Source organism: Labrus bergylta, chromosome 21 (assembly GCF_963930695.1).
Source record: "Labrus bergylta chromosome 21, fLabBer1.1, whole genome shotgun sequence".
NCBI lineage: Eukaryota > Metazoa > Chordata > Actinopteri > Labriformes > Labridae > Labrus > Labrus bergylta.
In genome coordinates, this window is record NC_089215.1 from 22568057 (window position 1) to 22580937 (window position 12881).

The following is a 12881-nucleotide window of genomic DNA, read 5'->3' on the forward strand; positions in this document are numbered from 1 at the left end:
AAATATTTTATTTTTCATACACAATTTGTAAAATGTACTTAAAGACATCTCATGTTTGAAATAATCACAGTCATATATTAACATATTCACAATTTTACAACTGACGTAACAACAATTACTTATTCACAGTTTTAGATATTCAAACAAACCACATATAATCTTCAAATGCACATTAAATGCCAATATGTATTCAGTCGGAATCTATACTGACAACATGTGGGAGTAATTCAACAGGGTCTTGAAGATGAATGACAAAGGACACCTGCATCGCCACAGAGGACTGTCCAGGGTCGTCATGATGCCCATGCTGTTGTGTGCTGTCTCTGTTTACCACCGATGGGCAGTGCAGCAGTGATTCATCAGGCTGTGGGGATGCTGCCTGAACTGGACGACTAAAAATGAGTGAACTGTCAGGAGTGGGTGATCCATCAGGCATTGCCCTCATCGTTGTTGCAGAGGATCTGTTGCGCTCTGGGACTGTGGCGATGGAGAGAGTGTCTACTCGAGAATCAAGCACTGCTAGTCACTGTCCACAACAGACAACTTCAGCCTCTATCCTCCAGCTGCGTAATTTCCTCTTCAGCTCTGTCCTCACCTGCACCCAGATTGGAGGTGAGCAAAGTCAGGAAGTTAGTAACTTTTTGTACCTATTTTGTGCTTAATTCCAATTTAATGCTTTGAATTAATTTAAAAGTAAAGTAAAATCTCTTTCAGAATCCTATTGATCAGGTCATTGGAAATAAAGAGGAAAAACCATACACCTTGACCACCATGGATGACTTGAAATAATAAAGTCTGTTATTTTAATCTAAAGCATCCTTTGATGATCTGTCCAGCTGTCCAATCCCCACCTGACAGTTGTTAAAAACATACCATTAGCAGGCTCATTAACAAGGTTTAATGTGATTTAAGACTCATTTTACACTCATGTATGATCTCTCTGAGGCACCATCATCTATATTGGTAAAGAAAGGAAACAAGAATATAGGGTAAAACAACGCACCTCTTTATTGGCATAGCAGTAGAGCACAGCCACCAGAAAGCCCTGCAGAGAGGGAAGATTTAAGAAAATTGCAGTTTAGTCAAAGCATACTGTACATGTTTTGTAGACGTTTATTATACTGTATGTCTTAGATGGTTTCACAATGTCAGAGTTATCTAAGATAGCGAGGAGTTAAACCTACCTGAAATGAATTGAGAAACAGCGTGAAGAAGACTTTAATGTAGCGCAGAACTCCTGTTGTCTGCTCATCTGTAGCAAAGATGAATATGATCTCATGAATCCCAAACAGAGGGATGAGGGTAAGGGTTGCCTTGGCAAGCCTGACAGGATAAGTTAAAACAGCATTCATTAACATTTATTTTTCTGGCTACATCTTTCGTCCTCCTCCTACCCAAATCATTCACAGTCTCTCTGTCAGAGCCAGGGCCGTGACCTTGGCTTAAAAAAGATAGACGAAGAAGAGTTCAACAAATCCAATTATGAAAATATGCTGGACAACTTGCCGGAGCTTGTAATCAGGGTATCCACTCTGGTTGCTGGCTCTTAATTTAGAAAGAATGACCTTCAGGATCTTCATGAAAATCAGGAAGTTGATCTGTGGAACACAAAATCGAAGTATTAACTTTTGTATCTGATTAAATCCTGATTCAAAGTTTACTCTTTGCATGCCATCCTTACTAGAGAAGCAAAAAGAATAGGGAAACGAATGATCCACCAGTAGTGCATGTTCTCATTGACAGCCCAACACCTGTGAAGACGAGGCAGATATTACTTTCTCTCCACTTGGATCAATGGGCTACAGGAAGTGAATCAGGGACATGAGAGTACTACAAACACACTTACTCTTTGTTTTCTTTCAATAGCTTCATCACCACCCAGGGAACCACAAACACAATTGGAGTCCCTAAGACAATGACAGTACAGATTGCAAGATTCAGCGCTGTGAGTGCTTTTAAAAACAAGAAGAAGAACTCAATGACAGGTGGATTACATGTTAACATTTCCATTGCATTCTTGAACAAAAGCTACACAATTGTTGTTTGGCATGCTCTTCTTTTAGCTAAGCTTGATTTGACTTCAGATAGTGAAGAGGCATTTTGCAGAGGTGCAGGCGTGTGAGAGCGAGAAGTTTTCTCGGTGACAGCGTGTCTGCTTTTTAAATGTGAGCTGCTTTTTATCTATGCTGTGAGATGCATTTAAGTATAAAAGTTGACAAACCGTCTAACTCACCCCATCCGAGGCAGATGTAAGGTAAATACTTGTTGTTGTCAATGAACACTGAGGCAATAAGCACAGAGTATAAATAAATTGCCTCTCCGAAGAACCAGTAGTGATTGGCCAGGACGCAGTATTGCATCATCACCTGTGCTATCCTGCATCCAATAGCAGCCTGGAGGAAATGGTCATGAGAATATGTGACAAAAAAGGTTTAAGGGTTAATGCATTTCTTTTTGGTAAATCATGAAATCATACTTCAAGGCTTACCTGGTGACTGAGCATTTCTCTCACATCCGTCTGTTTCATGATTTCTCGTCCCCAGTGGCGTTCCAGCATGGTGTCCTTAACAATGACTGACATGGCTCGCAGTATGAGGGACAGGAAGAGGTTAGCATGGATGTAGTTCCTGGTGCAATGGAGTTTCCTGTCAGGGTAAATTAAAATAAATGTTTTGTTTTTGTGCTATTATTGATATCGTTATGAATAAAAAATGTTGCTCTTGGGGCATTGGTGGCGCAGTAGTTAGTGCGCGCATCCCATGTATAGAGGCTATGGTCATCCAAGCGGGTTCGAGTCCAGCCTGTGGCTCCTTTCCCGCATGTCATTCCCTACTCTCTCTCTCCCTGATTTCCAGCTCTATCCACTGTCCTATATCTTTATATATAAAGCCCAAAAATAAATCTTTCAAAAACAATTTTTTGCTCTTTTTTAAATTTGTTTTCATTGATTTTTCTTCATTTGCCAAAAAAAAACTCAGTTTTTTGGTACCATGTGCAATAATACATGACTTATCTTATATAACCTTTAAAGTCGTTAACTTGCATTAATCTATGTTTTGCCTCATTTTAGAAAAAACTGTTAATAGAGTGGGAAATTGTGAGAGAGAGAGAGAGAGTGGGGAATGACATGCGGGAAAGGAGCTGTATGTCGGACTTGAACCCGGACCACCCGCTTGTAGGACTATAGCCTCCGTTCACGGGGCGCAACCCAAACGCAATCGCACATGTTGTCTATTTCTATTGTTTGCTGCCTACATCAATTCACTTTCTATGTTACATCAATGTGCACACTGAAATTGAGATATCTTTCATACCAATACATCATTGCCCTATGTGACAGAATCTGCACAAATCTGGTGCATCTGTTTAGTAATAAAATGAATGTTGAAGAGTCTAATGACAACTAAAGCCATTTCTCTCAGCACCTGATAGAAAGCTTACCTAAAGCTCAGCAGAATGATGAGAGCAGTGACAAGTGTGAAGAGGGAGAGGGAGTAGCCAACCGTGTACAGCATCCTGAAGCTCACCATCAGTTGCTTGAACCATAGCTGTGAAGACAAACTCACAACACTCACTTTTTGGAAGTCAGAGCTCATAAATCATGTCCTTAATATCAGGTTCATGACTCTAATCTGAACTGGAGCTAAGGCAGTGTGTTCTTGGGGGAGTAGTTTTGTGCAAATAATTGTATACAGACTGATTGTGCACTGAAAGTCTTTGCACAGGGTAATGTTCCTTCTGCAAAAATCAGGGGCCATTTGGTACTTTTCACAGCATAAGGGCTGTGAGTTTAAAGCTTGAATGAAAGATGTGACTGTTGCATGGAATATTTTGTTCAGTGAGCTGCAAGTCATAAAGCCATCAGGCCATTTCTTTGTGCACACAATGACATGCTACATGAAACCTTAAATGTCATTTCCTGATGTCAAATGTTGATAGCGCCCAAATGATGGAGGGTTGCCCTACACTTCAGGGAACAAAGGGCTGCACAGCACAGGCCAATGACATGACATTTGACACAGGAAAAGGCTGTCAACTGTATCAAGCCTTGTCATGTGAACCAACTTGCTCTTTTCACTGAAAGTAGCAGAAGGTAGTCCGTCCTAACATTATACCAACAGCTTGTATCTGTGGCTCTTACTAACTACAAGCCAGCAATCCTCCATCTTAATAACTATTTTCTTGCTTGCAGCCCATGGACTCTGTAACAACCCTTTCTTTTTCTTTTCTTGTCTTTTATTTATTTATATTATCTGTAAATGAAACTTAAGTCTGCTTTTGAGTCTTCTCCTTGGTGATACAAAACTTGATAATATGCATCTCAATAGAATTCCCCCCCCCCATATTTTGTGTCACTCAGCCCCTTGCCTGCTTACAGTTAGCTCTGTCTGTCTTAACAAACATAGTAGCTAACAGTTTAACTTGGCAGGCTGGGCGTTATCAGAGTTATGTGAGGCTGTGAGAGTTAAAAGAGGATATTCAATTTTCCTTGCCATCTAGCTTAATATGATCTATTTACGAATATTGACCCATAATTGAATATTTGATGCTTGCAGCTAAGTGTTACGGCTGTATGTTTCCCTGTGCTGTGTGTTCCTTCTCCACTTCCTGTTGTCTCCAGCCCAGGTGAAGCCACTAATTGAACGACGAGGCACACCTGGCATCAGTGCTGGCTGCAGGAAAGGGGGCATTTGGAGTTGGGATTGCTGTGCCTCTCAGTCAGGGATTGTCTGTTGTGTTTTGTAAAATTACTTTCTAGTTTGATCTTTGTTATCATTAAGTTTAAGTAATTGTAATAAATCCGTTGGTTTTGATTTTTGTTAAGGTGTTTACTGTCTTTTAATGGGTCAATGTGTGGTTTGTTGTTAGCCCCATAGGGTGTAACATAAGTCATAATGAAATTACTGTCCAGCTTTTTGGTATCATAGGAGAAATATTGCAACACATAACTTTTTGGAAGTCAAAGGTTTTGTTGGCTTTTCCATCTGTTGATCGTTTGTTGTTGTTGTTGTTTTTTAATTCAATATCACCTCTGATGGAAGAGACTACTGAGTCATGTTGAAGTGCAGCTGAAAACAAAAATCCATCACAAGATCTGCTTTGTCCTCTCTCAAAATCTCCAGACTCTGACAATCACGCTCAGACTCTGTGTAGCTGAAACCCTCATCCATGATACACACTTGTTGTTTGCTGTCCCCCCTACCCCACCACTCCACAACCCCCCCAAAAAAGTTCAATTTCACTTATTCTCCAACAACACTCACAGAAGGTTGACTTCAAAAACTTGGAGTCACTAACATGACAACAAAAAGCTTGCCTCAACAGCCTTATTCACTTGTTAAAGTTCCATGGAAATAGTTTTTTTTTGTGGTTCATGTGGTGCTTGAATTGTTTCTGTATCTAAATATGTCTGTAGTGTTTTTGATGTGCTACACATATATTCTCAACCAAGGAAATTATGTGTATGTATATGCAATATTGCTATCATTGTCTTAAAAGGTCTTGTGTCATTTGTCTCTTTAGTTGCAGTTTATTTTTCACTCTGACTCCATTTGCAGAATTTCCCAGATTGAATTCTCTTTAGAGAGAGCAGTCTCTCTTTAGCTCGTTATTCCGCTTACAGTCTCACAACCTCCAGCTTGTTAAAATACTGCTGCTGGGATCAACACAGCAGCTCCCAATTTGTGCACATTTTCCCGTTTTGGCCTTTCTGTATTGGCGTTACTGTAAAATTATGTCAATTATGTCTCACACAAGCTGTTACAGGCTTATACTCAGAAAAAATAGTACGAAACAGGGGCGCTGGTGGCGCAGTGGTTAGTGCGCGCGCCCCATGCATGGAGGCTGTAGTCTCAAGCCGGTGGCCCGGGCTCACATCCCACCTGTGGCTTCCTTCCCGCATGTCAATCCCCACTCTCTCTCCCTGATTTCCAACTCTATCCACTGTCCTATCTCTCCATTAAAGGCACAAAAAGCGCAAAATAAATCTTTAAAAAAAAAAAAATAGTATGAAACAAAGTGTGGAGGAATTTCAGACAATGATAGACCTCCAGAATACTACACTGACAACATTTTACACACCACTAATGTTTGACTGTTCCTAGGTTATGCATCAACCTGCAGACATATTCTTGTCAGGATTGCCAATTTAACACACTCAGCATCCCCTTATAATATCAGCTTAATCAAATCGATCCTGTGAGGAACCTTCATGTTGTGTTGATTTGAGCGCCCCTTGTGGACAAACTAGAAAATGTATGTCTTTCCTGGCCTTATCCTGTGCATTTGTGAGCATTATTTTTCTTCACCAAAATAATCATCCTTCTTTATTTCAAATGTTTAACAACAATACATTGGATCTTTTGTGTGTCAACATTTTAAAAAGGCTGCATCTGCAGCTGAAAATCATGTGGCAATGTTTCACCCATAAATAAAAGACAATATAGAAATAATCAATCTTCTCGTGGATGGTCTTGTTTTGTAAGTTTGAATGGAGGTATCAATGTTAATTTCTGTCTGTTTTAATACCAGCTAAAACTAATTTAGGAGCTTTAAACCTAACCCTTTAATGGCATTATATAGGGTGAACAGCTACCTGGCAACTGTCAGCTCAATTTTGTGTTCCTTTTCTTGCTCCCTCTCTAGATACCGGTACCTGAGGGAGGTATGTGGCTCCTGAGCAGCTGAAACCCAAACTGTGTCCACCAGCCAGTCACTTATTCTTTACTCTGCTTGGTGACGGACAGGCAGTGACAAAAACTATTCATTTGAAGGGCTTTAAACCAAAACATTAAGCTGAAAGTGACAAAAAGCTCCATAGACCTGATGAATACACTGTGTTGGGTCAATGTTTTCATCACACATTGAACAGTCATCTGATCTATGTTGATACAGAATTATGATTACAGCATTTTTTTTAAAGAACTCTTTCAAATTTCCAAATTCAATTTGACACTTCTTTGTTTAATGAATTGACTCTGCATTTTTTGCTCTTAGAACTTTATTCATTAATTTGTTTCATATTTCTGCAAAACACATTTTTGAAGTGTGAAAATAATGTCAATAAATTATGAAAATGACATGAATCACACATCGTTAACCAAAGATGGATTCCTGTTGCTACGGCAATTACTGCTTCCAAGATGAGTCATGTTTTCTGGACTGTCGATTAACAACATCTGTCAGCTTTTTACCCAGTTTGTGTCCATCAGATGTCTAGAGGCTAATTTTTCAAACCTGCAGTCTGTAAATAAAATGTTTGCCGTCTTGAGAGCAATACATGTTTTAGTTACAACATGCAAATCCCATCCTTTCTTTGTGTAGCTTTTCCAGAGATAAACAAATGCTGCTAATTGGCCTGCAAATTAAATGTTTGCATAATGAGCTCAGCCTGTAAAGAAATAAAGAATGCTCGAGCAGTGCAGTAAAGAAACCATCCTCCTGAATAGAAAATAAACATCAAGTGAGAAACAAGAAGTGGTAATGACGGTAACAAAATAACCACCAAGCTGGAGACAGTGTGAAAGCCATACCTCCTGAGAAGTGACCTCTTTTTCCTCCTCACACTGGGTCATGTCTCTCCATACCTGCCCGCTGCTGTCTCTCTCCCAAATGCCGTCAGATCCACACCGCCGTCTGACCACACCCTGAGACACTTAAGAAAGGAGAGACAGTGAGTGCTTCAGGCATTACGCACTGATTGTTAATTAGGTTAATGGCCTCTACAGACAAGCATTCCTGAATTATATAGACAACAAAAATGATGTCTAACTTCTTAGATTGATATCAAAAGATTTATACCACTCTCATATCTGTATGGTCAATTTAAACTTGTGCAAGTTAACTTTGTATCTCAGCTTGTCACAAGCGCTGAAAGTACACGGTGACAGTTAGCTTCATATGCTTAATTATCTTTATTGATTAATTAGGCAGGTTACAAATAGATTGTGAGCTTTTTCTGCAGTGCTTAAGCAGTACTGTGCAATTATGGCTTTTACAGTGTCAAGAGAAGCGTGCGCTATTGGTTGAGTTCAGGCACTGAACACATGGCAAGCTATTCTAGCTGACAGTTACAGCCAGTGTAGCTTGTAATGTAGCTAGTATAACTTGTTATTGAACAGATACTTGTAAAAAATGTGAACGTTCTACCCTAGGCTGAATAGTTTGGTCAACTATTTCACTCTGAAAAGGCCCCGGGATCGAGGATTGTTTTTCAATGATAGGCTAATTAGAAGTGTGTTTACCTTTGTTATACCAGGGCAGGTAGAAAGGACATGAGATGTTCACCACTGAGCCGGGAGGAGTATCTGACCAGCAGGCGTATCTGTCAAACGTCCTGTTACAGAACAAGCCCCCTAAAAAGACAAACAAGTACAAAACTGAAGAAACATCTTTCCTTCAAAAAAGCAACAAAAAACATCTTTTTACTCTCAATTAAAGGAATAAAGGAGCATTTATCTTAATCTGTACTTCATTATTTCCACCTCGTGCCATTTCCCCAGTGCAGAATGATTGAATATTACTGTAAATACAGGTGTCTACAGTTTCCACTTACCTTGAAGGAGCGGCTCATTTTCTATCATTTTGAAGCACTCTTCTTTATACTGGATCCACTTCCGATAAGTCTCCTCCAACACTTTCCCACTGGCCAACTCAAACTGTGGGTACATTCCCAAAAAAACGTTACTTAAACATAACAAATGTAATTTAAGGTTTCTGTAAAATTCAAACTCTTCTGTCGAACTCTGGACTCAAATAAAAGGAATTATGAATAAAACTAACCGTTGGCATTTTAAGAATCAGCAGGCAGATTATAACCATTATGTCTTTTGCCCTGTCCATCGCTGCAGACTTGTTCCTCCTGAAAGAATGAGAGGAAGAAGAATAGCAGAATAGTTCTGACTGCTGGCAGAGAAGGTCATTATCTTATTGCCTGCATGTTCTTCTCTCAATTCATCCACCTTGGCTATGTAATGGCAAAGCTTTTAGAGAATTTCAAAATGGATGTTTGGACATGTAAAGGCTGCAGTTGTAGATTTTTTCAACACAAATTGGTGCCTGCTGCCCTGCTATCAATCAAATTAAGGTCATATGAGGTACTACAACTGCCGAGCTTCTTAAACCAAGGTCCCTGAAATGAATGGTCCAGATATTTTCCAGACAAAGTTTTCAGCAGGTTTAACTGAACTTTGGAAAGTGTAACCCCTTGCTTTCACAAAGTTCTCTAAAAGTATGCAACTTGATGAAGTGCTCACTTCCTCATCATGTCTGACTTTGTTGTCATTGTTGTAATGTTTTTCCTGTCTCATATTGTTTCCAAAGCTAAGAAACCTTTAGTTTTTTTTTTAAATTTTGACTGCAGGTACATCTGAAATAAACAAGTTTACTTTATGCGGTATCCAAATATGTTTGTACAGTATGCACTGTGTATTGAGTATTGTTACTGTTAGTTCTCTGTTAGTCTTCAGTGTTTACTCTTTTATTTTGTAGTTCTTTCATCAGTGTTTCCTGTCTAGAGTTACCCCCTGCACTTCTGTGTTCTTCCTCCATTTTGATCGCCCTCATCAGTTTCATCTGTGACTTGTCTGTCACCTGGTTTTGATTACCCCTAGCCCATTTAGTGTGTTCCTTACCTGCTGTGTCATCAAATGATTTACCTAAACATGCCCATTGTAGATAGATAGATAGATAGATAGATAGATATAGATAGATACTTTATTGATCCCGAGGGAAATTTAAATCGTATTATAAGTGGATTTTATTTTAGGTTCTTGTGGGATTTTTCCCCTTGATGGAATCTGTCATTTTTTCCTTTGGATTTTGAGTTTTCTTAATGGACTCTAGTCAGTATTTTTTCCTTTTGGCTCCTCGGTTTTTATTTCCCTGTTAATTGGATTTTGAGTCAGATGTTGTTTGATTTGTATTTTTAGACATAAATAATTAGCTTTTATTTTTTACTTTTTGTCTTGTGTTTAAGTCGATACCTTTCTTTTAGTCTGCAATCAGTTTCTCTTCCTTTGTTTCAACCTTTAACGTGACACTTTGCACAAACATCATTCTGTTCGGTGAAGCTCAAGCCTTCACATACAGTACAGGATGTACTTAGTCCAATGACGTGGTTAATCAAGCATGCTGGTCTTGCTGCCCACTTCAATTACGAGTAATGTCCAATTCTTCCTATCTAATTTTCATTTTTTTTAGAGTGGACCTTTATGAGAAACAACAGAAATATAAATGTATAGCACTGATTGAGGTAATTATTTGCAGTTCTGTGCCATCATTTGGCTGAAAGGCTTAGCTGTTGCTGTGCAGTATACACTTTTAAAGCCTTACACATTCAAAATAAGTTCCAAACCCAATCTCAGACCTCAAGAACACAACTTAACGTTTGGTTGTGTTATTTTAAACAACCATTAGTTCTGACCAGGCAAGAGCTATTCCATTAGTGCTTATATAGAGTACAACATCAGCAACAACAGTCCTGACTCCTGTCCCAATCAGGTGTAAAACTGTAGATGTGTAGGTGAAGCAAAATAATACAAAAGTTGGTCTTATGTTTCTTTTTGCTGTTAACGTTTTGCCACTTCTAGAACTGCTGTATATGAAAGCAATATCATATACCGTTGTTTTACTGAATACTAGCATGAATACTAGCATGCAGTGATTACCTTTGGCACAAAGCCTGAAGCATGGTGCCTAAAACCAAATCGCAGCCGTGCAGTACAACATCAGTGTAAAAATTGCTTAATTCTCTTAATCCAATACACTTTTAGGAGGAAGTATATTTCACATAGTACTTGGAATAAAGTTTTTTTTCAAAGTATTAACTATTTTCTAGCTGTGCAGTGTGGACTAAAGTGGGGCTGAATGACTCTCCACAGGCCCTGCTGTTATAGTGCAACCCAATTAAGTGCAAAGCAAGTGTAGAGGGACAATGCCCCCTCCTTTGGGGGGGTCTAACCTGAGGCTCAGTAAAGCCTGCTGCCGCTGTGTATCAACAGGCTGCCAAAACACAGATTAGATTTTTCTCTCCTGGTAGGTGGCATTTGACATTTTTTGCCTTTGGCAGCTCAAGGAATGAGACCCCAACGAGTTTTGTTTCCAATCAGTCCAGGATCTCCTTCCATGTGGCTTTAAGAGTTCTGTTTGTCAGGAAATACAGAACATTTTGGTGGGCCTTACACGGCTTAATTTAACACTCTGATCTATTAACCTTTAATTTCACTGTAACACTCAATTACCTATCATGTTTATCCTCAACTGGGTTATCCCCAACTACTAAATAAATGGAAGCAGCAGCTGTAACACAAGTCACTGATATTAAAGGTGTATTTCAGTATGATCAGTATAAGTTGTCTTCTGAAAACTGGCAGTTTTTACTACACCTGGAGGGAAGGATATTCTTTTACTCCAGCATAATGTATTTTTAGACTACATTTTTTTTTTAATTAAAGGCTCTTTAAAATCTAACAGAGTTAAGCATCTAAAATTTCAGTGAAATTACAACAACCCCTTATACCAGTTATAATCTCACAGCAGCATGTACATGAAACAACCTCATAAATAATTATTGTAGTTTTTCAGTTACAGGGTTCTCTACACATTTTAAAACTGTTGAATAAAAACGGCTAAGTGCATTGCATGAACTGCACAAAGTATAACCTGCATTACAGTACCCGTTAAAAGAAAGTGATAAACATATTACTTTTCCAATCGATCTTGTAATAAGATATCATATTCAATCCCTACATCATGGCAATTTCAGAAAAATCCAAGTAAAAAAAAACGATGTTATAAATGTTCTCATTGATATCCTGAGGGAAATCTATACTAAGATGCATGTATAAAATAACGAACATGATTCATCAAGTCTGTTTGTCTTTCTTTGGCTACAATATGTTGACATTCTCTTCAATTGCGTAATGCGTTTTTGGATAACAAGCCCTTCATTTTGGGGCATCCTCTGCGTAAAAGTGTTGAAGTAGGCTAACACTGCATATAAAAGGATAGATACATAAAGATATTACTCACAGATAAATAGTCCTTCTGCTCGCTGAGACGCGCTGTGGAGACGTTCCGTCCTGACCGTAACTGCACCTGAACCTGCACACAGCAGTTTGTCCATGATGCTCAGCCCATTGATGTTCATCATTTATATCCAATGCTGGGTTAACGTTTAACAAGAAATTCCTCCTTACAGTCATTCACTCTTAGCCCAAACTGCCATCTTAAACTATTGGTAATTGGAGCCTATGGATTGAGCGATAAATAACGGGAGATATGTTACGTCGTTTCTCACTTTCTTCTCTTCATCCAGGCACAGGAATTATGGGCTACAGCCGCTCCTAAAGCATCAGAGGGCAGCATTACATTTACGCTGCATACAGTTAGGATAATGGATGCGATCCGTGTGATAATTAAATCTCAGTCTCGTTTGAAGTGGATTTAGGGTTCCTGTGTAGAAATTATTTTGGAACAGAGAAAATAACACGACTTTCAAAAAGGTGTAATTCAGAGGAAGACCTTTAAAACGCAAAGCAGTCAAGTACTGGAGGAGCTTAAAAAGAGGTAAAGCGCACAGTGTGATATGCACCGCAACATTCACACACTTAAGTAACTTGAGGAAATCAAAGCCTATTAAAATGCGATGATTGGAACCGCTGCAAGAAAGTGAGACAATACTTTTGGGACAAATATGTGGACTTTTTCAAGTTTTAAAATGATTAATTTCCCACTTATTCAAATTTTGAATTATCAGGCTAATTGATTAATCAATGCATTGTTTAGTTTTTTTGTTCAGGTCTACGTCATGACGTTCCAGTGACGCAAGAAGTGATGACCGTTAAACTTTTCCGCGGGTTTTTCAACTGAGGTGGATTTTG

General features: G+C 38.9%; 1 protein-coding gene across 1 annotated transcript; it reads right to left on the bottom strand.

Moving 5' to 3' along the window:
* Window positions 1-17: 17 nt before the first annotated feature.
* LOC109986819 (glucagon-like peptide 1 receptor) lies at window positions 18-12540 on the bottom strand. Its single transcript, XM_020637645.3, has 14 exons — window positions 12031-12540; window positions 8782-8860; window positions 8555-8657; window positions 8244-8354; window positions 7533-7654; window positions 3442-3548; window positions 2489-2645; window positions 2234-2393; window positions 1847-1907; window positions 1682-1751; window positions 1507-1598; window positions 1185-1323; window positions 1004-1045; window positions 18-595 (listed from the first exon to the last, which is right to left on the bottom strand). The coding sequence occupies exons 1-14, from the start codon at window positions 12201-12203 to the stop codon at window positions 524-526; spliced, it is 1488 nt and encodes a 495-aa protein (XP_020493301.3). The 5' UTR covers window positions 12204-12540; the 3' UTR covers window positions 18-523.
* Between the last annotated feature and the right edge of the window lie 341 nt (window positions 12541-12881).

Bases quoted from the DNA above. Each gene is read 5' to 3' on its own strand.
- LOC109986819 (XM_020637645.3), bottom strand. From the start codon at position 12,203: ATGACTGTAAGGAGGAATTTCTTGTTAAACGTTAACCCAGCATTGGAT. The intron at 7,655-8,243 runs GTAAACACACTT...TCCTTTCTTAAG, and splicing joins CCTGCCCTGGTATAACAAAG to TGTCTCAGGGTGTGGTCAGA. The intron at 596-1,003 runs GTGCGTTGTTTT...ATCTGGGTGCAG, and splicing joins ACTGCTATGCCAATAAAGAG to GTGAGGACAGAGCTGAAGAG.